This window comes from Rhinolophus sinicus, linkage group LG10 (assembly GCF_036562045.2).
Source record: "Rhinolophus sinicus isolate RSC01 linkage group LG10, ASM3656204v1, whole genome shotgun sequence".
NCBI lineage: Eukaryota > Metazoa > Chordata > Mammalia > Chiroptera > Rhinolophidae > Rhinolophus > Rhinolophus sinicus.
In genome coordinates, this window is record NC_133759.1 from 94,033,581 (window position 1) to 94,061,414 (window position 27,834).

At 43.8% G+C, this 27,834-nt stretch overlaps 1 protein-coding gene across 2 annotated transcripts; it reads right to left on the minus strand.

Moving 5' to 3' along the window:
• TIMD4 (T cell immunoglobulin and mucin domain containing 4) lies at nt 1–27,789 on the minus strand. 2 transcript variants are annotated; one of them, XM_019740247.2, is made up of 8 exons: nt 27,639–27,789; nt 22,460–22,801; nt 20,063–20,317; nt 18,562–18,645; nt 17,375–17,451; nt 2,386–2,470; nt 1,109–1,148; nt 1–154 (listed from the first exon to the last, which is right to left on the minus strand). In XM_019740247.2, the coding sequence occupies exons 1-8, from the start codon at nt 27,694–27,696 to the stop codon at nt 70–72; spliced, it is 1,026 nt and encodes a 341-aa protein (XP_019595806.1). In that variant the 5' UTR covers nt 27,697–27,789; the 3' UTR covers nt 1–69. The 2 variants fall into 2 exon arrangements, with proteins under 2 accessions (XP_019595806.1, XP_019595796.1); XM_019740237.2 differs by having other exon boundaries at nt 2,386–2,473.
• Between the last annotated feature and the right edge of the window lie 45 nt (nt 27,790–27,834).

A 27,834-nucleotide genomic window follows, 5' to 3' on the forward strand; every position in this document is an offset into this window, starting at 1 on the left:
GGGCTTTAAAAAATGCACTCTAAGATTTATTTTAACAAATCCTGCATAATGCTCCATCCTCAAGCCATACTAGAGTGTGAAAAGACCATCTTCATCTTCTCTTCCATGCTGCAAGTCATCGAGGACATTTTTACTTTCTCCAATGTTGTCTAGCCTACAAAGAGAAAAGAGTCTGATAATGGGAGCAACCAAACCCAGAAATAAATGGTTGCTGCTAAATTACAACCCAACTACGCAAGGCTGTTAGAGTTAGAAGGGCTCAGAGTTCATCCAGTCATTTCACAGAAGGGAAAACTAAGGCCACAGGGGATAAAGGGCTTTTGCCACTGTATTCTAATACGGGATTTAAAAGTTTCTATATTAGAAAATATAAAATCATGATCTGAATGTGTTTATTGGCAAAAAAGGATCGCTAAGTATGATCTTCAAAAGTCACCTCACTGAGCCTCAGTTTCCCTACTTGTTAATATTCATTTGTTAACAGATAGTGTGGCATTGATGCAATTATTAAATGAAGGCAAGGTCTTCATCACAGTTTACATCAAATCTTTCCGTCTTTCCCAAAAAGTTATAGAACAGGATATATATCCAAAAATCCCTCTCCATAGACTCTTCAAACTGAAAAAAAAAAAAAGAAAAGAAAGAAAGAGACCCAAAAAACTGCTTCCATGGTCTAATTGGGCAGAGGAAGCCATATCCCAGAAATGATATTCTACATGTTGTTTTTCATTTTCCATACTGACAACACTCCTCTCCATGAACTTTTGTTTTAAAATGTCCTTTTAAAGTGAGTTGCCCATATTTGAACAAAGATTTTCTAGCACAGCGTGACATATCTATCACCTTCTTTCTTTTGCATGCCATACTTCTATTGATGCAACCTGCTTTTGTATTTGCATTTTGGACCAACATAACACAGTGTTAACCAAGACAGAGGTTAATGTGAGTTAAATCCCTACATCCTTTTCACCTCCAATGTCCCATCTCTCCAACCCTGTATTTAATCAGAACACAAGCATGAGTCATTAAACCACTGAGTAGTATCTAATCATTTGTAACAGCTTGTACTATCATTACAACAATCATTCAGTCATGCAAGATGAATTACCTTGTGTGTTTCTGGAAGCAATTGGTTTTCATGACTTTCCCTGAAAAGACAAGGCCATAGTATAAGTAGAGTTCTATGCTAGAATATTGGAAATACTGGGGGAAGCCCAAAAACTACCTAATGAAGAATAGAGGTAGTCCAAAGGTGAAAGTTTAGGGACTGGCTTTGGCAGGGAAAGCCATTCTTTTTCCTTGGTCAAATAGCTGCTTCTTTAGGCCCGCAGGCCGTGCCTATCAATTACCAAGTTGTCCCAACGCCATGGGCAGTAGTGTTAAGCTGCCTCATTCTTCAGTCATTTGCCAGCCCAGAACACAAGTACTCACTGGGTTTAAAACACTTCTTTATGAGATGTACCCAGAATTCCCCCAACTATAACTAATGGCAGGCTTCCACCAAGTTCCAAATTTCCTTTTCCAGCGTTCATGAGGGGCAGGTTTTGAAATATACAAGTTTCACTATGTTGTTTAAACATCTGAGATGGTTACTAATCTTATCGCCTCACTACTTCCTTGAAACAGTTTCTGTTAATGACTCCAGAACAAAATTTCCCCCATTTTAAAATAGGACCAGATGCCACATGCCTACACTTTGGTTGAAAACTATAAACTCCGTTTACGACTCCTTTTTTCAGTGTTTTAAAACTTCTTTTTCAATGTGGGGGAGGGTGGCAGGGTGCCCTGTCATGGACCAGCTAGAGAATCTGAATGCAACTATGGACCCTGCCCCTTGGAAAATGCAGATTAAGAACCTATGAGTACTTTTGTACATGATTTCAAGGGAGTCACTTATCCCCTGTTCTATCTGTGGACTCTGGGTTAAGAAGGCTTGCTTTGAGGGAACAAATGAGAAGACTGGGGATCATTCATGGCCTTCTTCCTGGGGCAATCCTAGCCAGAGGAGGGGCCTGAGCCAGGGTTCCTTCCACCCCAAGACATGATAACAATAATAGTACTTTCCACTTAAGGCAGTAACAGGGATGGAATGAGTTAGGCGCGTCAACAGGCGCATCAACAGTATAGCATCAGGACTGGTAAGAATAAGTGTCCAATAAATGAAATGCCCTCTTTTTCTCTTTTCCAAAATATAACTCTCTCAGGAGGATGATACACGAAGCCTGTAGCATCTTAGGGAGAATAGGTTTATTTGTCACCTACTTGACCAGGATGGGGACAATGATAGAAAGGGGAATCTGGGGAATGAATTAATCTACCCCCCGATCCTCCTAGAGTTTCCTCAGCTCTGAAGGGCTCCCTCCCACCTGGTCCTGTCCTCCTTACCTCGAAGGAGAAATACCACAGTCAGTGCACACAGGAGAAAGACCAGGCAGGGAACAATGGTCATCAGCAGGTTGCCGGCCATTTTCTTCTGGTGAGACACGGGGAACACGATTGGGCCACATGTTTCTGACCATCATCGTCACACGAGTGTCCGATCCCAACCATACCTTCCCATGGCCAACAGCTTCCCAGCATCTCACCACCCTTTTGCCCAAGTGTCTCAAAATCAAAACAAAGCCAACATTACAAATAAAAGCTTTTTTTTTTTTTTAAATCTCGGAAAACCTGAAACATTTTACCCAGACCCCCAAATTGTCCTGTCTTAGGCATCTGGGCTGTCAGGCTCATGGGTTTCAAGGTAAAAGCTAACTGGGCTGTGAGCTGCATTCTACATGATTGGATCACTTTGCTGTAAGCTCTCCCCAGCCCTGTGCACTTCTGTTCATGGCTGATTTAGACTTCTAGAGGCAACAAGGTCAAAGAGAAAACGGAACTCAAGTTCACATTTTCTACAGCAGTGGTTCTTAAAGTGTAGCCAAGGGACCCATGAGATTAAAATGATTTTCAGGAGACATTATTTTCCATTTTGATTGTCATTCTCTCATGAGATGTACAGTGGAGTGTCCTAGCGGTTACATAACATGTGACGTGAGCAGATAAGAGACTCTGTCTCTTATTAAGCCAGCCATTGAGATTTGTACATGTAAAACAATGCCACTCTTTGCACTAATATTTTTTCATTTGGCAACATAGTTATTTTTCATAAAATATATGTTATTTTTGTTAACGTGTAATGATTTGTTATTCTTATTTGTAAATGAATAACTATGGTTTGTAATTTCTCAGTTTTAATTGTTCCAAGTATAAAAGGGTCTTGAAAAGCATCCTGGAGAATGTGAAGTTTAAGCTGAGACATGGAGTCATTTACTGATAACCGATAGTTGAGTTCAACAAGGGAAACAAACTGAGAATCTATCAGCTGCTAAGCACGGTTCCAGGCACCAAAAACGCTGAGATGCGCATGGTGTGGCCCCACCGTCACAAAATTCACAGTACATTAGAGAAGGGAGGCCAGAATCCTAGTCCATGCAGTAGGAGATGGAGTGTGGACAGGCGCTAGAGCGTGGGCAGACGGAGGGGCACAGAGGCCACTATCGTATTTCAGTGAGAGCTTTTAGAATTAAGCTCCATGAGGACAGTGTCCCTCTCTGCCTACTCAGCAATGGAACCCCAACACTGTCTGGCACATACTTGGTGTTCAATAAATGTTTGTTGAATGAATAACACGTGAGCTGAGTTAAGGTTGTGAAAGAATAAGCAAAGACAGATGGTGAAGGCATTTTACATAGAACAGCATCAGCAAAACTATGGAAGCATGAACCAGTGTGGTTCCATGTCAACTGGCAAGCAGCTGGGAAGGTATAAAGTTGGGAGTGGCAGGGGATGAGGCTGAGATGGGAAAGAACCAGTCACGGAACGCCTTTTGTTTCGTGCCGGAGAGTTTAATTCTGTAAGAAGTGGGGAACCACAGAAACATTTTAAGCATGTCGTGGTCCAGTTAGGAGCATAAGGGAACAGCCAACATGGGATTATCATCTGATTCCAGGTCTGAAATTCAGAGCTAGTAGAAATGAAGGGAGAGAGAGAGATTCCAGAAATGCCTAGGACGGAGACCAACAGCATATGGCCGTTGAATGTGGGGGGTGGAAAGAGACAAGAGTCTTAGGTAACTCGCAGGTTCCTACCTGAGACACTGGGCCATTGCCTGACTGTCTCCTAAGACTGGGGATGGTGGAAGCAGAGCAGAAAGGTAAGTCTGGGAGAGAAAGATGAGGAGCTCAAATTTAGTCATTGCATGTAAGGACCTGAGGGAGACATGCAAACACTATTCGTCTAACAAGCCGTTGATGGATTTAACTCTGAATCAAGGTTGAGTTGGAAATACTGATTTGAGAATCACCGGTATCCAGGGAGCAGTTAAAATCTTCAGAGTGTGTCAGAAACCCAAGGGCTGCATGTGCAGAAAGAGAAACCCAGCCCTTAAAACATAGGTGAAGGAAGTAGCAGAAATAGGCAGAAAATGAGAGCAGTGTCACAGAGGCCCGGGCAGGAGAAAATGTCCAGGAAAGATGCAAAATCATATGTAAAATAAAAGCTTCTGATAGAAACAGGATATAACGCCACACATAGACAAGGCCTGGATGGAATAAATATCTAGGCTAATAATTACTGAAACTGATCACTATTTCCCCCAAGCTTCCTCACATTAAAGGCAAAAGGAGAAACATGATAGATTTTGTAAGGCTCATAATTTGGTACAAGAGAGCTTATTTGTTGGACAAGAAAAGTGACTTGTTGAATGCCTAGCAGCATAAAACTCCAAGAGGGAAATTCAGCATGTTTTCATATCCTACAACTCGGTTATTATTGTTTTTCTCTCTGCTATTATCCTCCAGAGCTGGAAATTGCAGGTAAGAATTCAAAACTCCAACCCCTGTTCTGTCAAAATTCTGTTGTATTACAATCATTTGTGATGGATAAGCCTGAAATTGAAACTATCAGAGAGAAAAGCCAGCCTGGGTCGGTTTTGTCGGAGCTAATCTGTATTTTAAGTTGGAATTGTCTAATGGGAGAGACATTTTGCAAACACGAACACTGCCAAGTGATATCAAACAGTACTTTTTCTTCTCCCATGTCCTTCAGAAAATGCCTAAAGCCCCAGTGGGAACCCCTGCAAGGTCCAGAGTGTTGTACATCAAATGGCAACAAGAAACATAAGTTGATGGTGCTTTTTCGTCCTTGTGAAAAGTAGTGACGCTAACGGCTAGGGGGTGGGGGTTAGACCAGTCAAGACTGTAGGTTTCCGTGTCTGTTGTCCATGCTTCCTGAGCCTTATGGCCCCAGGGCCCTGGACTCTGACACAAACACCTTCAGGCAAAGGCAGCAGCCTCCCAGAGCTTGCGAGAAAAACAATTCTGTGAGAGGGGAATTGTGGTAGGTGGAATATTGTCCCTCACCCCACAAATTATGTCCACCTAGAACCTCAGATTGTGACCTTATTTTGAAACAGGGTCTTTGCAAATGGAATTAGTAAAGAATCCTGGGATGAAATCATCCTAGATTTGGGCTAGGCCCTACATCCAATGGCTGGCATCCTTATAAGAGGAGGAAAGGACACAAAGAGACACACAGAGAAGGCCGTGTGAAGACAGGGACAGAGATTAGCCTGATGCTGCCATAAACCAAGGAATCCCGGGGCACCAGGAACGGGAGAGAGAGAGAGGCGAGGAAAGTCTCCTCTCCAACCTTCAGGGCAAGGGCGGCCCCTGCTGACACCTTGATTTCAGGTTCCTAGACTCCAGAACTGCGAAATAATATACTTCTGTTGTATTAAGCCTCCTGTGCTACTTGTTACTGCAGCCCAGGGAACCTAATATGGGCATTAAAGGAAATTGACATACAAAGGATGAAAGTGGCCTTCGATGGGGTGGCCAGCCTAAGAGTCAGGAAGTGGGTGCCAAGCAACATCCAACAAAGGGCTAAATCCCATCGCAGGGCCTGGTATTGAACTCAGGAGTGTTAATCTAATGGCATATTATCCCTAACATTCCTTTGAACGTTTAGTTCTCAAGAGGAACCCTACAGGGCAGGTACGATCCCGTATTGCCAGTGAAGAAATGGAGGCTCAGAGGGTTGAGCAACATGACCCAGGTCAGATAGGCTGTAGGCAGCGGAGCTGGGATTTGAACCTGCCTGAGTGACATCAACACCTATGCTCTAAGAACCTTATTATACTGGAACCAGAACACAGTTGTATCATGTACATAGCCTGGCATGCAAGGAGGATGCAAGAAGGAAGATTTGGTACCATGTTTTGCATTGAATCTAGAACCGGGATGGTCCAGGACAATGGTCTCCAAAGAAAGCTTGGAGGTGACCATGAGTGTGTGAGGACGTCCACTGGGTGTGGGAAAATGAGAGCGTCTCTGTACATTTCTTTACACATCATCCTTCAACATTTATTTAGGAGAGCTGTATTTCCAAATGTACATATTAGTATGGAGGTGTGTGTGAACAAATTGTCAATAAATGTTTTACTAAAAAGAGGACATTATTGATCTGGTCAGAGAAGAAGGAGTCATTTGTCTCTCGAACAGTTGAGGAACTATGGTGGGCAGGATAATGGCATCCAACACCCACAGGTGTCCATGACATCACCTTCAGAACTTGTGAATCCCTGACCCAGCAAAAGAGACTTTGCAGATGTGATTGAGTCAAGGATATTGAGATGGGAAGATTATCCTGGATTGTCCAGGGGGCCCAATGGAATTACAAGGATCCTTCTAAGAGGGAGGCAAAAATGTCAACGTTGGGGTATGTGATGATGGAAGAAGAGGTCAGAGGGAGATTCAAAGATGCTACATCGCTGGCTTTAAAGAGGGAGCAAGGGGCCTCAACCCAAGGAGTGCAGGCGGCCATTAGAAGCTGACAAAGGTAAGGACACAGATTCTCCCACAGAGAATCCAGAAGGAACACAGCCTTGCTGGCACATTGAGTTCTGGCCTCCAGAACTGTGAAATAACAAATCTATGTTGTTTTAACCCTCTGTGTTGCTCGTAATTTGTTAGAGCAACAACAGGCAACCAATATGCATGGCTTGCTAGGCCTAAAATATGTACTATTTGACCCTTTACAGGAAAAGTTTGCTGACTCCTGGTATAGTTAGCCTACGGGTGCAAAAACAACACCTGTGAAACAAGGGAATTACACGAGTTATATCTGAGCACAACTTTACTCTTAAGACTGCCAGACCTTTAGACCCTAGGGTGATAAGCGACTTGCCTTTCAAGATGGTTATACCTAAGGTGGTAGATTAGAACCCAATCTCTCACCCACTCAAATAAAACTATGTGCCACGTGAAGTTCTGGAATGGCACTGCGTTTTTAGAAAACCTTTTAGGAATCCATTTTGAATATCACTGCTGTACCCATCCTATTAGCAGAAATTTGCTTCAAACTTACTAGAAACTCCCTCTCAAAATCAATTTGAGTATGAATGCATGCCTGGCAGAGTGATAAACACTTCATGTAAATTATCTCACTGAATGCTTACAAAACCCATTTTATGGATGTGTAAACTGAGGCTGAAAAAGTTTAAATCTTTTGCCCAAGGGAACACAAACTGTAAAAGGAAATTTGAGCCTGACTCTGAATGACTCAAAAATATCGTGAATTGTAACCACTCTGAGAGAAAAAGAAAAGGAGCATATTCAATCCTATCTGAAAACACAAACTCTCTAACCAGTGGCCTTCATGCCAGGAATCAACGAGAAGTAAAAGCTCTCTGTCTCCAGTGGGTACATTTTAAAACATATGTTGACTCATCATTGAATTAATAGACCCTGGGACTCATCTTTTTCTACTTTTAAAACAAATTTCATTCTGAAATAAGTCAATTCAATGATACAATCTTAACACCATCCTAGAATTTTAAAAGTAACACCTTCAAGCTTTCAGAGAAGCTTCTTGTCTTTTGCAGGTAGCATTGGCTTATGCTGCCCCCTTCTGGATTCCAGGTGGAATGGTCTTAAACAGCCAAAGGCTAGAGAAGGGATCCAAAAATCACAATCTGGAGTACTTTCGACTTGAGAGGAATTTGAAAATAGTTCCTCCGGTTCATTTTTTGTTAATCAACAGAAACACTAAAATCTAGAGAGAGAGTCTCACTCGCTCCCGGTTCCAGAGTAATGAGTTACAAAGGAAGTGACTAGAAGCCTTATTTTCTGTCCTTGGCTGGCAGCTCTAAGGCAGATCTGGAATTTCAAAATTCTTTTGAAAGTAGAAACATACATTTATTGAACTCACATAATTCCTTTAAATTTGGGGGAACCTCTAATATGTGGAATGGTCAAAAAGAGCAACTCGACGCTTCAATCAATCAATCAATCAACAGATGTGGGTCAGGTAGGTGTTCCTTGGTTCCAAGGGCAAAATTGGGTGGGGTCTATTTTTTTTTTTTAACTTTGAAATGGAACAGAGAGAAAATCGTGTTGGCATCCAGTGTGGTTCAGAAAGAGGAAGGAATGAGGAGATGATTTCACAGTTCACGCAGATGTGGTAAGAGAGGGAAACCAGAGACTCTAGAATACCCTTCTTGGAGTGAGTCACCCCACTTCTGAACTTTGCCTCAACCTTCCACTGCCCCTGAGGTGCCCCAGCAACAAAAAGCTTGTCATCCTGTGAGAGCCCAGAGTCACCACCCAGCCTTTTGGTGGCACCTGCTGAGATCAGAGAGTCTCCGTGAAGCAGACACGACCTCATCCCTAATCCTTCCCCGCCCGACTCCTCTCTAAAGGGCAGTGCCCAGCACTGCTGTGCCATACTGGCTGATCAATAAATCTTGATTGAAGGAGGTGGCAAGGTGCACATGTTACTATGACCCCTCAGAATTATTGAGAGCAACAACAATAATAAATGGATACCCTATACGAGCACTTCCTCTGTGCCAAGCACCGTGCAAAGTACTTTCCATGTTTGATCTCAGAAAATGTTCTACAGTCAGCGCCATTACGGTCTTCGTCTCATAGTGGGAATCCTGTGGCCGAGAGATGTCAGACAACTTGCTCAAGTCACATAGCTCGGAAGGGAGAGACCAAACGCCAGAGCCAGGAGTATCTACCTGAGGGCCCAAGCTCTTGTCGTCTGGGCTCTGTGGCCTTTGGAAAATGTGGCAAGGGCTCACACTCACCTCCTCGGGAAAGACCAGTGATGGAGAGTGAGGGACCACTCTGTTTCATGGCACAATGGAAGGGAGCCCTGGCCCTAGGCGGGTGCAGTTTCTGGAACGCAATCCTAACAATTATTATTGTTGATGGTGGCGATGATGAGCACAATGTGAGCAGCTGAAAATGCACAAAGCGCTTACGTTTATTATCACATTTGACCTTCCAAACGAATCGATGAGGTAAGCGAACTTAAGCTAAATTGTATCACTGTGGACAGTTAGGGAAAGAGGAGGAAACGGAAGCTCAGGGAGGCCCCATGTCTTGCCCAATGTTGCCTAACTAGTGCTAATAATGCTAGTAAATGGTGGAGCAATGACTTCTGAGAACAAATGCCACCTCTGTTCCCCTCTTCCAGGCTGCTGAGCATCACAGAGTTCAGCAGTCCCCAGGTACAGACAGGCTTCTGCCAAAGGGCATCGGTGCCTTTATTCACTGACGGGTTCACAGTGAGGAGCACAGATCCCTCATCACGGAACTCCCTGAGGTTTACCGTTTTATCCTACCCCCCTGTGAAACCAGAGATCTCTCTGCAGGGCCTGGCTTGGCGTCAGCGGGACGTTTGGTCTGCAGAGTGAGTCACCCAGCAAACTTGGTTAACCATGAAGGAGGACCCATCGTAGGGCTGGCTCTGTGTTCTAAAAGGCAACAGACACTTTCTGGTTCCCTCTCTGATTGCCTCACCACGGACGGGCCTCTCCTAAAGCTTGGCAGCTCTTTCATCTTATTTGGTTGACCTTTCTGAAGGTGAGCTGTTGTTCGATGCTAGAATTACATGGATTGAATTCCAACTTGATTAATGAAAAAAAAAAATCATTTCTATGGTTGGTACAATATAATGCTATTGTGCGAAGCATGGTGAGAATTCACTTTTTGTCCTTTTTCTTTATCCCCAGGCTGCCAGCCTATCAACTGATTCAAGCCCGTGAAAAGCACTGGGAGTGAGAGATAAAACAAATCGGCTAATGCCTCGCAAAAGATGTTGATTTTGAAATCAACTGCGTCCAATTTCTTTCCTCCTAACAACGGCTTTAGTGAGTGAAAATGAGCTTTGCTTCACTTCCCTGCCTTCCTCTGTTCCTTCTGCTGAGCTTGTACCGAGAATGGCAATTCCTCCTACAACTTCTTCATGTCCTTGAACAACTGAGGACCCAGGAAAGTGTCAAGGCCTGACAGGTCTTGATTTCGTCTTTAATAAAATAGTGCAGTGTAGGGGAGAAAGCTGTGATGTGGAAGCCAGAAAAGAGGCCTATCTAGAGCCCAGATCCCATTTCTCTTTGAACTTTGATAATGCCTCTGTGCCTCGGTTTCCTTCTGTGTAGAATAAGGGGCGTGTGCTACACCAGCAATTCCTAAATGACTTCTTAGGACCAGGGCTGGGCTGGCTTCAAAAGAATCTCCTGAGGAAGTTTGTTCAATATGCAGTTTCTTAGGTCCACCCACAGAGGTTATGATTTTGCAAGTCTTGGGTAGAATAGGGCACTCTCTATGTTTACTAAGCTCCCTGTGAATGCAGTCCATGGCCAGGGCTGGTGTTCATGGGCTGGATGACCTCCAAGTTCAAGGTCTTGGTTCCCCAGTCTTCTCCTATGTCCCTGGGAGGCCACCATGAGATCTGATTGCTCTCCCAACTTCATTTATTCTATCCTCACTCCCTTCTCTCTTATTTCCATTTTTCTAGACCAATCCCACCCCCTCCTCCATTCTTGACTGCATCCCCTTCTCCTCCACCAGGACAGACCCTGCTCTAGTCACCTTCCCCCCTCTCTCTATCCTGCCTCTCTTCTAAATATTTACCCTTGAACTTCTTGAGAGAACCCCTAATACTCATTCTGTAACAGTTGCTCATCTTTGGACTTCAGGGAGCCCCGCCCCCGCAGAGCTAGAGCACTGTTCACTTGGCGGTCCCCCTGCCACAGTTCCTGCCTCATTCTACTTGAGCAGCGTTCAGAATTTCCTAATATTTAACTACAGCCTCCATAACTTTTGTCAACCCAGCTCCCTCTGCCCCTGTGCTCTCCTGGATCCCTTCTTACTTCTGGTGTCATCCTGTTTATCTCCCTAGCCAGCTTTTCTGCTTCCGCCACACTCTCCCAATGCAACAGTTCCTTTGGGATGGGGATGTATGTCTCCCTTTGCACCTCTACATCCTTCCCTTCATCTCATACGATATCTTTAGCGGATCCCACAGCAACTTCAATGAGAGCTTAGCTCTGCTTAGGAGACAATATAATAAAGTGTTTAAGAGCTCAGTTTCAAGAGCTAAGAGACCTGGGGTTCAAACTCTGACAAATTTCTTAACTTCTCCAAACCTGTTATTTTCTCCTTTGTAACAGATGTAATAGAATCTTCTTCACATATCCAGACAATGCTTCACCATGAGATAACATGTTGAAGCATTGAGTCCAGCCCTGGCATATAATAAGCTCTAGATAAGGCACTTATTATCAATGACCCCCTAAAATTATATCTATAGCCCTGAACTGTCCCTTAGGAGATAATACGTATGAAATTATCGGTATAGTGGCCAGTCCCTATTCAGCACCTATAAGGTGAATCATCAGAGTAATTGCTATTTGATCAGAGGTAGGTGCCAATCATCAAAGACCCTCATCCCACCCACGCATTCCCTAAGGCAGCCCAGCTCCACTTTTCCAACTGCCTGTTAGACATTTCCCAGAGGCACTTCAAACTAAAGATCTCCCTGACAAATTTCATTCTTCCTCCTGGGGTTCCCTTATCAGTTAACCTGTCGCATTGATATAGCCTCTCAAAGTACAGAGACGCAGTCATGCTTCATGCTGACTCAGTCACCAAGTTCTCTTGATTCTCACTCCTAAATGGCTTTGGCTCTGTCCTCTCTGTTCTTCCTGCTGCCATCATGCTAGTCTAGACCCTCATCTCCAGCCTGAATTATTGCAGGAGCCTCCTGGCTTGCCTGTCTGCCTCCAAGCCGACTCCCCTCTCATACATCTTCCACACTCTTGCCAGAGCAGTTTTTCCTAAAACAGAACTGAAAACGCCATTCCCTACTCAGAAAACATGAACGGTTCTTTATGACCCTGGAATATCTAAATTCTTCAGCCCAACGATCACGTCCTTTGAGAACCTAGACCACCCCCAGCTTCCTGTCTCCATGACATTCAACTAGACTGTTAAAACAATCTCCCAAGATTTCATGCTCTTATCAAGCCCCCTGTCTGCATTCGTGCTGTTCTCCCTCCCGGCTCATCCTTCCCTGCTCAATGAAATGTTCTCATCCTTGAGGAACCAATTCAAAGCTCATTGAATGAAATCGTCTTGGCCCTCCTTTCCAAGGTAGAATCTCTTCCCTTTTTGGGGGACCCAGGGCACCCTTCCATACTTCTATCCAAAACAAAGCATACGGGATAATTGGTTGTTACATACAAGCCTGTCTATCTCACTAAATGTCACCCCTTCAAGAGCAGAGGTCATGACTTACTTATGTTTTTATGTCCTATGCCACATACAGAAACAACTAGATAAGCCATGTTTAATGAATGACAGATCTGAAAAGCCGTTACCAAATATCATGTTGCCTATTTCCACACACCCAAACCAAATGTCACAATAAAGATAGAAAATCCCTTCTCCAACCACCTTTCCCTCTGAGAATCCTTTGATTCCATGGAAAGGCCAGCTTGCTTTGGGTCGTGATGTAGGGGCTGGCTTTGTAAAACACAAAGATACAGCAATAGAACAAATGTTGCTGAAAGCACCCCCTCTCCACTCGTTCACCAGACTAAGCTTGGGGCCAAGAAAAAGCTACTGCAAAAACCTCAAGGAAAGAAAAGTGTTCTTACCACCAGAGCAATGTTCATTTTTCCCCACTTTGGACTGACAAAGCCCTCGTGCCTATTTGGGTCCATTACATTTGAAATTGTTCTACAGCTTTGGCTTCATGCCGCTGATGGGTCTAATGACCCATCTGAGGGCTGAGAAAAAGTGAATCCTAATAGTTTAGGATCAAATAGGAACATCTGCCCTCAGGAAAGCTCTGTTGAGCGACATTGGCTGCTAGTCCTGGACCAAAGGCCAGGGGTCTATCTGCACGTGGGATCAGGAGAACTGGCCCTGGTCTCAGGTCTCTTCCAAACTCACTGCAAGGCCTCGCTCAACTTGCTGGCCTCTTCTGGGCTTCAGTTTCCCCATTTTTCATAGACAACAACCCTTCAATCCCCAAGAATTCATGCACACAAGCGTAATACCCATGAACACTGGGTGTGATTCCCCGCTCTCACTCTGTAGCTGTGTGATCTTGGGAAAGTCACACCACATCCCTGAGCTCCATTCTAGGCAGCTATAGAGAAGTGAAGATTTGGCTCCCTGGGTGGGGCGTCTTAAGATGATGCCTGCAGACCAAACACCTTAAAAGTGGAGGAGGCTACTGAAGTAGGAGATATGTTCTTGGAAGTGTCTTATAAAATAATTAACACAAATCTGGAAGCCCTTGCATGGCAAACTCGACCACAGCTCTTTTTCAGCCATAACTGAGCCATTTCTAAATTTCTAAGCCTAAATTATAGAGTGAAGCCTCCATACATTGAGCAATGTAAAAAGAACAAAACAAGTGAGAGGCAGCCGAAGATGAAAAATGTCCACCCATAGGAATAAAACCAATAATTGAGAGGTCTGTAGAGTCATCTGAAAAGGAGTCAGTAAAAAGCTTTCAGAATCTCAGATTTATTCTAGTAGTGAGTAGAGAATTACTACCATGAGATTTTAAAAGATTGTGTAACTTCCCCAAGTTTGTAATTTTGTCACTCATCAGCTGTTTCTCTGGTATTATTAGCAGTTAAAAAAAAAATCATAAAGCCAAAACGTGTTTATGGAGTTATAAGAAACAGCAAGTCAGCTGGGAGCTTTTGGAAGTGGCCTCTTGTTACCTTGCTGGACTGGCCTAAAAATGAAATAGCAGTAGGAATAAGAGCAGAGATGTACGGACAAGAGAAAATAGGAATCCATTGTGATGATTATCATTCACTAGCCCATAATTATGTACTAGGCATTTTTCTCATGCATTTCCTCACTTAATGGCCCTATGAAATAAGTACTACAATAGCGATTTTATATTTTGAGGAAACTGAGATTTAGAAGAGAACAGAATGAGTCACTCACCTGAAATTCTAAAAGGGGGAAAAAAACAGCACAAGATGGCAGAGCTGGGATATAACCCTGAGCCTTCAGACTCCCCAACAGAGCTCTTTACCTCCCCCCCTCCGCCCCGACCCCCAGTGCTACCCAGGAGACTGTGAGAAGAAAGGACTGGAAAGAAAGGATTTGGGACATTATTGTGGAGGTAAAAGTGAGCCCGAGGCATAAGCAACAGAGGACTTACTCCCAGGCCACCTGATTTTATTTAAAAGATGACAGACATGTGGCTCTACTTGCTCTGGCTTCGGAGTCCCTACCCAATAGAGACTGGGTCCTTAGGGAGCAATTTGGAATGATTTCACGCATTCCTACTGCCGAGCAAGAAATGAATTAATCTCAGGCCAGACAGAATGATTTACATTTCTAGGTACCTGGAGGAGTTAAGCGCTTGTCTTCCCCTAACAGAGTTCCTTATGCTGAAGGATAACCCATGAGGGTTTTTATTGTCTGTGTTTCTAGCTGTGTGATCTTGGGAAAATCACCCCACATCCCTGAACTCAATTCTAGGCAGCCATAGAGTGGAGGTGAGAAATTGCCTCTCTGGGTAATGCTAATTGTAGGGGAATAATCATTTTGGCCAGATCCTCTTTCATGATTTAAACCAGTCCTCAACCAAGGAAGAAGCCTTACCCTTCAGAAACCACATGAAGAAATGCGATGCAACTGGGGATAGTCAGTCAGGGAAGGAAAACCCCACAGAGGCACTTAGGTCCTCGGACATGGGTTGAAAGCACTTTGATGTAATGCAGAAGTTGTCTTATTCTATAAGAGCCTCCAGAGGGGAGATCATGGGAAGCGGCATAGCATGGTGCTAGAATGTCATCAGAGAGGAGCCGACATGGGCTAAATCCAGGTCCGTCATTTCCCAGACAAGATATATAACCTTCATGAACTCTTAAGTGCAGGCAATAATGGTATCTATCTCCTAGAGTTTTGCAAAAAAAATCAAAAGAGGCAAGCATGAAAATGTATAGTGTGAAAACAAACATAGACTTGATAGGTGTCAGCTTATTAAACTCTCTGAGCCTCTGTTTCTTTATCTGTGAAATGGGGGTAATATCTGTACCTGACTAGATGGTCATTGCGAGATTTAAGTAAGGAAATGCATGTTAAAAATCCTTAGTACAGCACCTAAATACATAGCTAAGTCCTGAGGAGATGATAACTGCCATGACTATTATGAATGTTTTATTACCAAAACCAGTGGGAAGAGAGAAGAATAAATGAAAGACCGTGATCTTTTGTTTCAGACTGGAAAGCAGGGTAAAATAAAATAATATCTAAGAGCATGAACTCAGAGCTAGACTTCCTGGGCCTGGCACCGAGAGCCGTGTGGGCTTGAGAAAGTCAGGGAAAATAGGAATCGGAGTAGCTGCTAAAGAGGGATGGAATGAAGTGGCCCATGTGACGAGCTTGGCACTGTGCCAGCACGTGATATGTGCTCAATAAACCCTCATTTCTTCCGTAATGAGTACATGCTCCATGGAGACTGACAGACCTTCTTATAACAAGTTCCCCTTCAGCAATATCCAGCCTCTGGATATTGGAGCAAGTGTTCTCTTTCTCCCAGGCTGAATCAAGGAGGATGTTACAGAAGAGGAGAAAACCTCAGATGACCTCTCGCTCCCTTGCAATTCAATGTAAAATAGCCCAAGAGTTAAATGAAACAAACACCACTTTGAAAACTCCTTGCCCACCAGCTATCATTTTTCTAGTTGCTCCCTTCTCTTCTGAGAGAAAATAGCCCCTCTCATCCTTAGCCCATCCCGTGGACAAAGAAGGTTGGGATCTCTGGTGCCTCGTTTTCCCTCAATTCTCAACATCTAGTCCAGATTTTCTGTCTTCCCCCGTGTGAGTTACTGTGTGCCAAAGCTTTTCAACATGAGATCCCCCTTGCATTTCATCCTGATTTATAGTCTTCCTTCAAAACCTATCCCTGCTCCACTCACTCTTGTCTGCCCCCTCCAATTTTATCTTCTGAGCCTTTGTGAGTGATGTTACCTTGCCTCCTCCACAGAGTTAAAGAATGGCTGTTTTCTGGCGAATAAACATATAGAAAGACATTCAAACTCTCTGTTAATCAAACCAACACAAGAAACAGATGACATCTTCTTCTCAGGAGATTGAAAAAAAAATTAAACAAATGATCACACCAAGTATAGGGAGGATATGGGAAAGCAGATAGTCTGTGAGGGGGAAAATAAATTGGCACAGCCTTTCCAGCGGACAATTTTGTAACAGCTATTCAATTGAAAAGTGCACACTTCTTTCAGCCTCGCATTTCTCTTTCTTGGTCACCGCCCTCGCTAGAGAGAAGCCCTTGCATAAACGCTTAAGGAGGTACTCACATGAGGAATGTTCACTGCAGACTATTTACAATAATGAAACATTAGAACAACTGAAGTGCCTCCCGTTGGGTGATGCGTACACTCAGTATCCATAGGACAAAACCCTACACAGCAATTTAACAAAACGATGCAGATCTACATGGGCCGAGGAAGAAAGTGGTCCAACATATAATGCAAGTTGAATAAAACAAAATGCAGAAGGCTGCATACAGTATGATAGCATTTTTTAAAAATCCCCCACACACAGAATAAAACTGTATCTATCTATAGACATACAGCAGGGAATAGACAAAGAATGATTATCTTCAAGTAATAGCAGTGATGACCTCAGAGGAGGGGCTGGGATTAGCAAGGGAGCCAGAGGGAATTTTACTTCTTTCCCGATGTATCCCTCACAAACATACAGTAGTGTCATATATGTGTAATTTAAAATAAATTCGTAATATTTTGAAAGATGAATGGATGAGTCTCCTACTAGCATTCCTAACTTCACGTCAGAAGTGGCTGAGGGAGAGGGGTGCAGAAATGAGGCAGAAGAGAGAAGCCAGCACGGATGCTTTCAGCGTGTTTCACTTTCATCCTAGCTTGCAGGAGGATGTAACCACAATGGAACAAAAACAGCAGAATCCCAAGACAATAGGCAGACAACAGAGTGTTCCCACGGCCAAAGACAATACTACTCACATGAAGAAAAGTCCCTGAGTCACTCATTTCCCACATCAATTCCGTGGTTGTTGACTGGGAAACTGAAGCTGTGGACTCTGGGGGAAGAAACGAAGGAAAAGAGAAAACAAACTTAGGTAAATGAGTGTCTTTTATTTTTGGTGCCCCTCTGTCCCCTAAACTGACATCTGTCAGAAAAACAAACACACAAACAAACAAAAAAACAACAACTAATGTTTACTGAGCATTTAGTACATGGCAGACACTGCTCTAAGTGATATACATGCATGCTTTCATTTAATCCTCAGAAAGAGACATCTAAGAAAGGTGTTATTCCCATCTTACCAGTGAGGAAACCAAGGCCTGGAGAGATTAAGTAACTTTCCCGAAGTCATACAGCAGGTAAGAGGCAGACTGTGTACCAGGTAGTGTGACACTAGAGCACACGCATGAAGCAGTCTGCCATGGTGCCCTACCCCTCATGTACTATCACTTTGGTTTATTTACCCCACAGATGTCTGTTTCCTCTGCGTGGTAGTAAGCCCCGTCAAGGCAGTGCTTGAGTGCTTACTAATGTGCCAGGCACTCATCTAAAACCTTTACATACATGAAGTTACACAACTCCACAGCAAAGCTGGGAGTAAACCGAGGCTAGAAACCCCTGGCAAAAGGTAGTAGAACCGGGGTAGTAGAACAGGCAGTCCTCTCTAGCACCCAGAGATGTGAATCACGTCTTATTTTTAGGGAGTACTCTGCCCCCCAGGGTCCTAGTAAATAGCTAAAGAAAGCTTGATGGACGGATGAAAGGACAAATGAATGAAAGGATTCTCCCTCCACTATAAAAAAACCAGCCAATCAAGTGAGTCCACCCTGGGTTTCCACAAAGAAGACTGGTGTGCTTGGCATCTGGATGAGACAGCTAAGCACCACTTAGCCTAAGGTGAAAAGGCAAATTTCTAGACACGTGCTGTGCTGTCGTGGAGAATTGCAAGAACAAATCAAAATGAATCGCTCTCTGTTTCCCTGGCTCTCATCCACAGGCATGAAGGAGCCACAGATGCTGCCTTCACATGTTTGTCCCAGGTGAACTTCATGAAATGCAGATCCAGAAGTCATCTCTACTCATCTGATTCAATGACACGATTCAGTGTTACCTTCTCCTACATCTAAGAGGTAAGGAAAGAAGAAGAGAGCCCGTGTCCACATACCTTTGGATGTGAGTAAGGTAGTGTCTTCAGAAGTTACCTCAGTGCTTGTCTGGGAGTTACTAGAGAAATGGAAAGTTTCTGATTCTGGAAGAGAAAAAAGTTTGATAAAAGGAAGCTAAAAAGGAAGTGTTTGTGGTCAGTGGTGAGATTTGGGACTATTTTTATAGTTGTCTGTGTTCTTTTCTACATAGTCCAGGTTTTCTTCAAAGATTGCAAGTAATTTTTAGAATCTAGGGGAAAAACTACCAATGTTCTATTTTAAGATGATTCTTTTAAAGGCAAAAGGAGTTAAAAACACATATAAACTTTATTGGTGTAGGGTTCATGGATTTTAGGTGACTACTGAGAGTATAATAGAACTAGCCAATTGAATATTGTAAAGCTATTTAAATTATCCAGGTTTTATTGTGGCAGATGAAATGCCAAAGAAAGCCTTCAAGCTACCTAGCTGATGATTGTTTTCTAATAATCTTATTGTCAGAATCAGAGGTGGAAACATGGTGAGAGTTGTACTAAGCCTCGGTAAGTAACGGAGCTAAGAACTCCGTGAGAGGTCCAAGGTGCAGGATCAAGAAGGCTGCAGAAGAACAAAAAACAAAAAAAAACAAAAAAAAAGGAAAAAAAAGAGGAAGAAAAAAGAGAGTAGAACAGTTCACCATCAAAAAATATTATAAGGCATCTGGAGGCCTTTCCTCAACCAACGTCTAATGCTCAGGAAGAGACTTAATCCTTGGCAAGACAGAATTAGAGTCTGACCTGGGGGGACAGTTCCTGGTTCTTCTGTTGGCATCTCTAGGATTCCTGGGAGTCAACTGGAGAAGCAAAACAGCTGACTTTTCAAAAGCACAAAGGGAAAACAACAACAACAACAACAACAAAAAACAGGAAAGAAAAGGAAACCATAAAACAAAGAAAAGGAACAGTTTAGCGAAACCACACTCACACCACATGCACACACACACATACTGTTATGGGCTGAATTGTGCACACACACCCCCTTCATATGTTGAAGCACTAACCCCTAGTAACTCGAAATGTGACTGTATTTGAAGATAGAGCCTTTAGAGAGATAATTAAGGTAAAATGAGGTCATTAGGATGGACCCTAATCCAATAGGACTGGTGTCCTTATAAGAAGAGATTAGGACACAGACACAACAGGGGAAAGACCATGTGAGGACGTAGCGAGAAGGTGGCCATCTATAAGGCAAGGAGAGCAGCCTCAGAAGAAACCAACCCTGCTGGCATCCTGTTCTCAGACTTGCAGCCTCCAGAATTGTGAGAAAATCAATTGTTGTTTGAGCCACCCCGTCTGTGGTATTTGTTATGATAGTCCTAGAAAACTAACACACATACACACACGCACACGCACACACATACACATTCACACATATACACCCAAGAGCAAGTCTCTGGGCTGCCCACTCAGTAGAACCCTGTTCCAAGGGACCCAAGATACATCTGGCCAGCAGAAGGGAAACAATGGCCGTTGTCCCACATACCTGCAGTGAGGGTGGACCCTTCTGTGGGAAGCTCAGTGGTCAGAAGAATTGTGGCTGCCTCAGGAAGGGAGCCTCGTGTTGTCAGAGGGCACGTGGTTGCCGTGACCTCTGTGAGGGCGGTGGTGGTTCTTGTCTCAAGTGGTATTCTAGTTGTGAGTGCAGGTGTAGTCACAACTGTTGTTGGAAGCACAGCTGTGGTTGTCATAGTGGTGGTCGTTGGGCGACGTGTGGTTGGCCGACGCGTGGTTGTTGGGGCTGTAAACAACAGATCATACGTCTGGTACCAAGTGGAGATGGAGGAAGAGGGAAACAATACAAATATATCTGGGATCCATCCATTTCTGTCTGTTTCTACCGCCCTTAGCGGGTCCACTGGCCTGGACCACTGTAATGCCCGTGAAATCTGGGTTTCTTGCCTCTAGCCTTGGCCATTCCACTCTGTTCTTCACATATTGACTGGAGGAATCTTTTAAAATGACCCATCTAATTAAGTCAGTCTCCTGCGTAAAACTTTTGATGGGTCCTCCATGCCCTTAAGAGAAAGAGCCAACCCCACAACCTGGTCCACAAGGTTCCACCTGACCTGGTCCTGTCTTTCTTTTCAATCTCACATCTTCACTCTACTCTTCTCATTTCCCCCAGCCTTTTCTTCAGTTCTTTGCACATATTAGTGACCTTCTGGCTGGAGGGACTCTGTACCTGCTGCTTCCCAGGCTCTGTCTTCATCAGGTTGACTCCTCATCTAAAAGGATGGAGCTAAACGCCTCTGCATGGAGGTCATCTGCAGTCTGTAATAATACTTTCACACTGTCCTACTTGACCTTCACAGCATTCATTGTACTTCATAATTACAGTTATTTGATAATTATTGTTTAATGTCTGCTTTTCCCACTAGATGGTAAGCTCCGTGAGGGAAAATCTGTATTTATTTTGTTCTCTGGTACAAATCTGCTACCTAGCACAATGTCTGTCGATCACATAGTAGGTGTTCCAAAAACATCAATGAGTAAATGGACGACTGCATCAAAAGTGAGCCCCAATATAAAATTTCAGTCAAGTAAGATGAATAAATTCTAGAGATCTGCTGCATAACCTTGTACCTACAGTTCACAGTAATGTATTGTACACTTGAAAATTTGTTAAGGTGGTAGACTCACATTAGGTATTCTTTCCACGATAAAACCAAATTAAAATCTAAAAAAAACACTAGGCCCAAAGTATGCAACATAGGGTAACAATGTAGTCTTTCAGATATTAAAGATTGGTTCATGCCAGCACTGCTCACCCCCTAAACATTTGAAGTTGGGTTCATCAGCCACACTTATTCTGCAGATACCACCCTTTCAAATATGCCAAATTTCCATTAACTCTAGTGGACTAGAAAGACACTTAGTTTCAAGGGGACTTAGAAATTACCCCATAGAGTATTGCCCTTCATGCAGTTGAAATCTTTATGAGTTCCACCATATTCCAAATTTCACCTAAAGCAACTGATAGTAACAGAAGGAAAGAACACCTGAAAATGGCTGTGAGTGTCTCCAAACCCCACACCCTTTCCCTGCTGCCGGAAGTTGCAAACTACTGGCCTCTGGGCTGAAGCTGACCCATGGACACGCTTTAGTTTACACAGTATATGTTTTTCTAAATTTTGAAATATTTGTGTCATGCAGGGTGTCAGGCGGGTCTCTGGTCCCGCTCCCCACATAAGAACGCAGGATATGGTGAGGCCAAAAATGAATACCCTCAGGGACATAGATAGGAGAGTCACACCACTATATTCTCGCTGGCGGCATCCGCCTCTCTGTAATCCACAATCCCTTGCTATCCCAGCCACCATCTTCTTGCTAGCCCCTATTTTCTGCTAGCGTAGTCATAGCAGTCATATTAGTGGCCATTGCCTCACTGGTTATAGCTGACGGCCACAGCTGATGGCCATCCAATCACAGTTGATGGCCATTTACTACCCAAGTGAGCACCTTTCCACGTGAGGGCAAGAGCCTGGAAACGGCACTCCTGGCTCTGTCCCCACAAGTTGCCACCATGCAAAGATCAGTATAGCTCATATAAAAACTGCCAGATCTGAAAACACTGGGCCGGAATTTCTGCAAGGCAACAATCCCCTAGATAAGCAGTAGCTGCCTCCTGTAGATTGTCCCTGCAGTTCCCTCCCCCACCCACCACACTGAGCTCATTCACTCCCTTCTGGGGCCTTCTTGGGCCCCAAGGGCATTTGCTTCCTACCGTGGCTCCTCTAGTCAGAGGAACACCTTCCAGATTTCACCTGCCCACTCATTGCCTGAGGAGCTGAAGCCTCTCCAACACCACCCACTGAATCCATCGCCTACATTAACCGTGGAATCTCTCCTTCCACAGACACCAGCCCCGTCACGTGCTCACCTTTTATTAGCGTCAGCCGAACGTTATTCTTCACATCATTGAACCAGCCCGGCACCTCTATGCGGCAGCAGTACACGCTTTCGTCGCCTGTAATGGTGCTGAAGATGGTCAAGGACACATCGCCTCTCCCAATATTCCCCTGAAGTGCATATTTGGGTGACTTCTTCGAGAGCACCTTTGTCCCATCAGTGTGGAGAAGCTCCTCGTTGCATTTGGAGTTGGGACATGAGCCTTTGCCCCAGCACATGCTATTGCTGCCAGGTGACCACGATGAGTACATGCAGGGCAAAGTCACCGACTGACCCAAAAACCCTGTCACGACGGTCTCTGATGCAGCTGGAGCTGTGAGGAAGGATAAGAAAACAAGGTTGTGTGGTACTAACATCTCTGTTACGCTACACGGTGATTGCGATTGCGCACATAGCTGCTGCCAGGAAGATGAAGAGTTGTAGTGTGTATGTTTCGTTAGTCTAAATTCTGATGTGCACTTTGCCACAGCTGAGCTCCTAATGCCACATCTTTCCATCTCCCAAGCAAAGACAGTTGACCCACCTGAGTTTCTAAACTCATTTGCACAGCAAGACCTTTGTGCTGATTTTAAAACTCTGATCTTGAGGACCATTCAATAAGCCAATAAACTCTCCAAGAAATAATCCTGACCCTTTGACTCAATTCCACGAACTCATACAAACAGGTCCCAAAACATCACTCTACCGATGTGCTCATGTGCTACTGACTCAAATGCTTCAGATGGGTCTCCCTCTGTCTTCCACCCAGACAGTGCGATGGCAGGAAGATAGGCCGTCGGACTACTACACCCCATTGTCCTTCCCTCCTTTCGGTACTAGAAATAGAAATTAATTTACGCTGGACCATTTGTTTGTCGTTAGACAGTAGAAAGTCAGGTGGGGTTTGAAGATTTTTTTTTAAGGTTGGAACTGAAAGAGACCACAGGAATTATATAGAACGGCGGCTATGACACACAAAAATGCTAGAGGTTGAGATGGAAGGTGTATCACCATTTCTAAAATGAAGTATCCATATTTCCCAACTTTGGCTGCTCCTCAGCACGACCTGGGGAGACTGTTAAACATACATAGTTTATTGACCAACCCTGAGTCAGAATCTCTGAGGCCAAAGCCCAGGCAAGTGGACATAACCAAGTTCTTCAGGCCATTCTGATGTCATTGGCTACTCACCCCGTGTTTGAGTAACACTGGACGAGCTCTTCTAAGATTACATCCATCTCTGAGAATCTGTGAAACACTTTCACTACTGCAAATATGAAGTCCACTGGTTTAACTGAACCTCAGTGATTGTTCTTAAAAAGAAAAAAAATGCTATTGAAGGGAGAGCCAGGCAGGCTGAAGCTCCGGATCATCAGAACACATCCAGCTTCCTCTCGGGCACCTAGATACCTGCCTAGTGTTTTCCTCATGGTATCCCCACCCGGTGAGACTCGCTATTCACTAACGTTGTTGGCCCATTTAGCTAACTTGTGGAAGACGTGGTCCGCAGTCGCCTGTTCCTCCCTGACTAGTGTCAGGAACGCCCAGGTATCCCTCTCTAGGAGAAGCCGAGGATAAACCCTAAGAGTCGCTAAGAGAGTGAGCAAAACGAGGTACTTCCTGGGTTTTTCACGGTTGGCTCTGATGATAAAGGTCATTCCAAATTCAGATCAGCCTGGAGCCTTCCCTGAACTCACAGTCTCTTCACTTTGCCGCAGTGGAAATGTTTCATAGATCATAAAATGCTGTGGAAGTCCACTTTGCCCACCATGAAACCAGGAGAAAAGATGAGAAATTCATTGTCATCACCTTCAACTAAACATGTTAGCAACACAGAACACACAACCTAAACCGCCTAACTTCTAAAATACGAGCTTGTTCCTACGAATACTTGGAAAAATTAATTTAAAAAATACGCAGAATTATTTCTACGGGAGAGTCATCAGTTTGTTTTCTTAAGTATCATACCATGTTTCCCCCAAAATAAGACCCAACCGGAAAATAAGCCCTAGCATGATTTTTCAGGATGACATCCCCTGAACATAAGCCCTAATGCGTCTTTTGGAGCAAAAATTAATATAAGACCCCGTCTTATTTTCAGAGAAACACAGTAGTAGAGAAGGAGGCATCCTACTACTCAATAAGAAAAGTCAACAGAAAAACTGGAAAAGGGCAGAGCAGGCAATTCTGTGAGGAAATGTGAGTGGCCAGTAAATTTCACCTATTTGACTGGAAAAAAATTAGAATGCTGATAATATCAAGTGTTGGCCAGACAGAACCTAAGGAAAAAACAACTGGAATAAACTGCAGTGATGTGGGGTAGGAATTGGTAGCCACATTGTGGCAATTTGGCAGTTTCTATTAATAGTCAACACGCATGTGGGCTAGCTAAGCCTTAGTGATTTCATTTTATTTACCCTAGAAAAACACACGTGCACAAGAAAACCTATTTTTAAATGTTTACTGCAGCCCTCATACACGTGTAAATGGAATGAACAATGTGTATATGGGCATGGCAAAACAATGGCTTATTAATTCCTTGGCATCGTGGGTAGATCATTAGAATTCAAGGTGTATCAATTGGCATGAAAGCTCCAAGCCTTATTAATGTATGAAAAGGGCAAATTTCAAAGCAACACATAAAATATAAAACCATTTGATAAAACAATTTGCATTTTGTTGGTGGGCAAAGACATATGAAGGTAAATGCATAGAAAAGCATCTGGTGGGATATACACCCAATTGATTGTGTCAGTCATTTCCGTGATCACTGGAAAAGGGTGGGGGCTGGGAGTAATCGTCAAAAGGGATTTTAGCTTTATAACATTGTGATTTTTATCACCAAGGGTGTTTCTGTGTTTCTGTATTACTCATCTGATTAAAAATTCATGTTAAAAAAGGAAGCAGGCAATTTGGTGGGGCAGAAAAACACCCATTCGGCTTACATTGGAAACCTCATTCTGTCAGTGACTGCTTTTGTGTTCTTGGAGGAAAGCCACAATGATTGTGACTTCATTATCATCGTAAGAGAAAGGGGGATTGATAACCACTCACCTCAGAAAGCGTTTCTAAGGTTTTCATGAGATAAAGTATCAAATGCCACATGGAATTAATAAAGTATTAGTACAAGTAACCACGCACCGCAGAATTTAAAAACATGACAAGAAACTCTTCCTTCCAGTTGAAGGAGCACCCTGGCACAAAGGAATCGTTGGTATCAAATCAATTCCCCTTTTCGGGAATTACTCAGCATGGCGGGCACAACCTAGGTTCTGGTGCCAGCTTGGTTCTTTCCCCAGCTGATGGTTTTAAGAAAGGCCTTTCCGCAGTCCGGCTCTCAGTTTCACCATCTACAGAATGAAGGGTTCAATTAGGCATCTTTTAAGAGCATATGCCGCTCTGATTGATCCTCGGTGAGTCTCTTCTAAATTGATCATTTTTGAAAAGGCACACATGGAAAACAGATCACTAGGTGCTGACTCCTTCAGGTAGGGCTGGAAAAACCACCCTAGCTGAACCAGCAGCTCAATCAGGGTCTGGCTGATAGCAGGGAATGTGGGCTTGGACTCCAGCCTCTTTCAGCGTAATGAAACCCTCCACACCTCAAGTTCCCAGGACTAGATAAAGACCATTACAAACATGGGTAAAGAACCTAAGTGTCCTTCAGTGGCTGATTGGGTAAAGAAGACAGGGTACATGTATACCATGGACTACTACTCAGCCATAGAAAGGATGAAATACTTCCATTTGCAATAACATGGATGAATCTTGAGAGTATCATGCTAAATGAAATAAGTCACATGGAAAAGCACAAGAACCCTACTATTTCACTCACGTGGGGGATAAAGAACAGAAAGCAACAAACGAGCTAACTAAAGAAACAAACTCACGTAACAGGATGGTGGTGACCAGAGGAGAACAGGGGTGCGGGGGGGAAGATGAAGAGGTTGAAGGGGTCAAATACGAATATATGGCGATGCAAGGAGACTAGACTTTGGGTGATGAGCACACAATGCAATACACAGATGAGGTATTATAGAAATGTACACTCAAAATGTATATGTTATTAACCCATGTCACCCCAATAAATTTAATAAATTGTTTTAAAGAACATTGATAAAGAAAGTGACAGGAACTGCTTTCATTCCATTAACTGCTACAGAGTATCTGGGGTGAGGAACAGTTCAGCAAGCAGTTACTCTAGGGTGACAAGTTCTCTGATAAAGGGACTCCAAGGAGGGCAGGAAGTCGTAGCAGAAACGCTTACACCAGTCTGAATGCTCAGGAAAAGCCTGACTTAGGAGGAGACCTGTGGATGCCTGGAGTCCGAGAGGAAAGAAAGACAGAAAGGACAGCATGACCAAGGTTTGCGGGGTAAAGGGAACACTGTTGTTTTCCTTGGAATGTAGGTATTTTCTCATGCAGCACATTTGAAAGATTCTTGCCCAAATAACTATAGACTTTTACAACTGCAAGGGACACTAGATATTGTATAGTCCTAGAATCATGGACTGTTAAACCTGGTCTTATCCAGGTCCCTTATTTCATACATGGAAGAGCCAAAGCAATTTAGACGTGGTCAACATCAACAGCTAGTTACTGAGACACAACTACAGCTCAGCCCCAAGCATTCAGCCCTATACCACCAGGATGCAAAGGTCTCAACTGGCCCAAACCAAGGGTTACATCAGCATAGTCCAACACCTGGAAACAACATGCAGAAAGAAACCTCACCTTGAAGCCTCATCCCCAGCAAAATAAAACAAAACAAAAAGCAAACAAAAATTCCTGGAAAAAAAGGAAGAGAAGAGAAAGAGGAAAATAAGAATTAAAATAAGAGCTCTTACCAGAACAAATTCCCTTGGCTCTGGCTGCACAAGACATTTCTTTTCCCCATTTCATCTGACCCCTTATTTTTGTGTTTCTTCTTAAATTGCCATTTCTGACATGAACACAAATTGTCCCATCCTAAAACCCCCAAACCAGTCTTTGGATAAACCCAATGTACCAGGAAGGAAAAAGACCCTCCAAAGAAGAAACCCTGCGTGGGGTCGGGGAGAGGCAGGAATGAAATGGGCTTCTGCTTTACTGAGGCCTGATCAGTCATGGAAATCCGTCACAGGATGCTGAGCCCCACAGGGATGGCTGCATGGAAGGGTTCAGACACTTACTCAGATAAAGCCGCCATAGCTCAATCAGCAGACAGAGAATGAGAGGACCTTTGGACATTTTGGCTGTTGCCAGACCCCAGGAGTCTGTCTGTCTTCCCAAAGTCCCTCTCTTATACTCCAGTTAGTGCTGACGGGCTGGGACATTTTGGTTTCATTTCTCTTTTTGTCACAACATCTTCCCTTCCCCCATCCAGCA

Coding starts and splice junctions, on each gene's coding strand:
- TIMD4 (XM_019740237.2), bottom strand. CDS start 27,696: ATGTCCAAAGGTCCTCTCATTCTCTGTCTGCTGATTGAGCTATGGCGG. Junction 18,646..20,062: donor AGGGTCCACCCTCACTGCAG/GTATGTGGGACA, acceptor TTTCTCTTCCAG/AATCAGAAACTTTCCATTTC. Junction 155..1,108: donor TGCTTCCAGAAACACACAAG/GTAATTCATCTT, acceptor TTCTCTTTGTAG/GCTAGACAACATTGGAGAAA.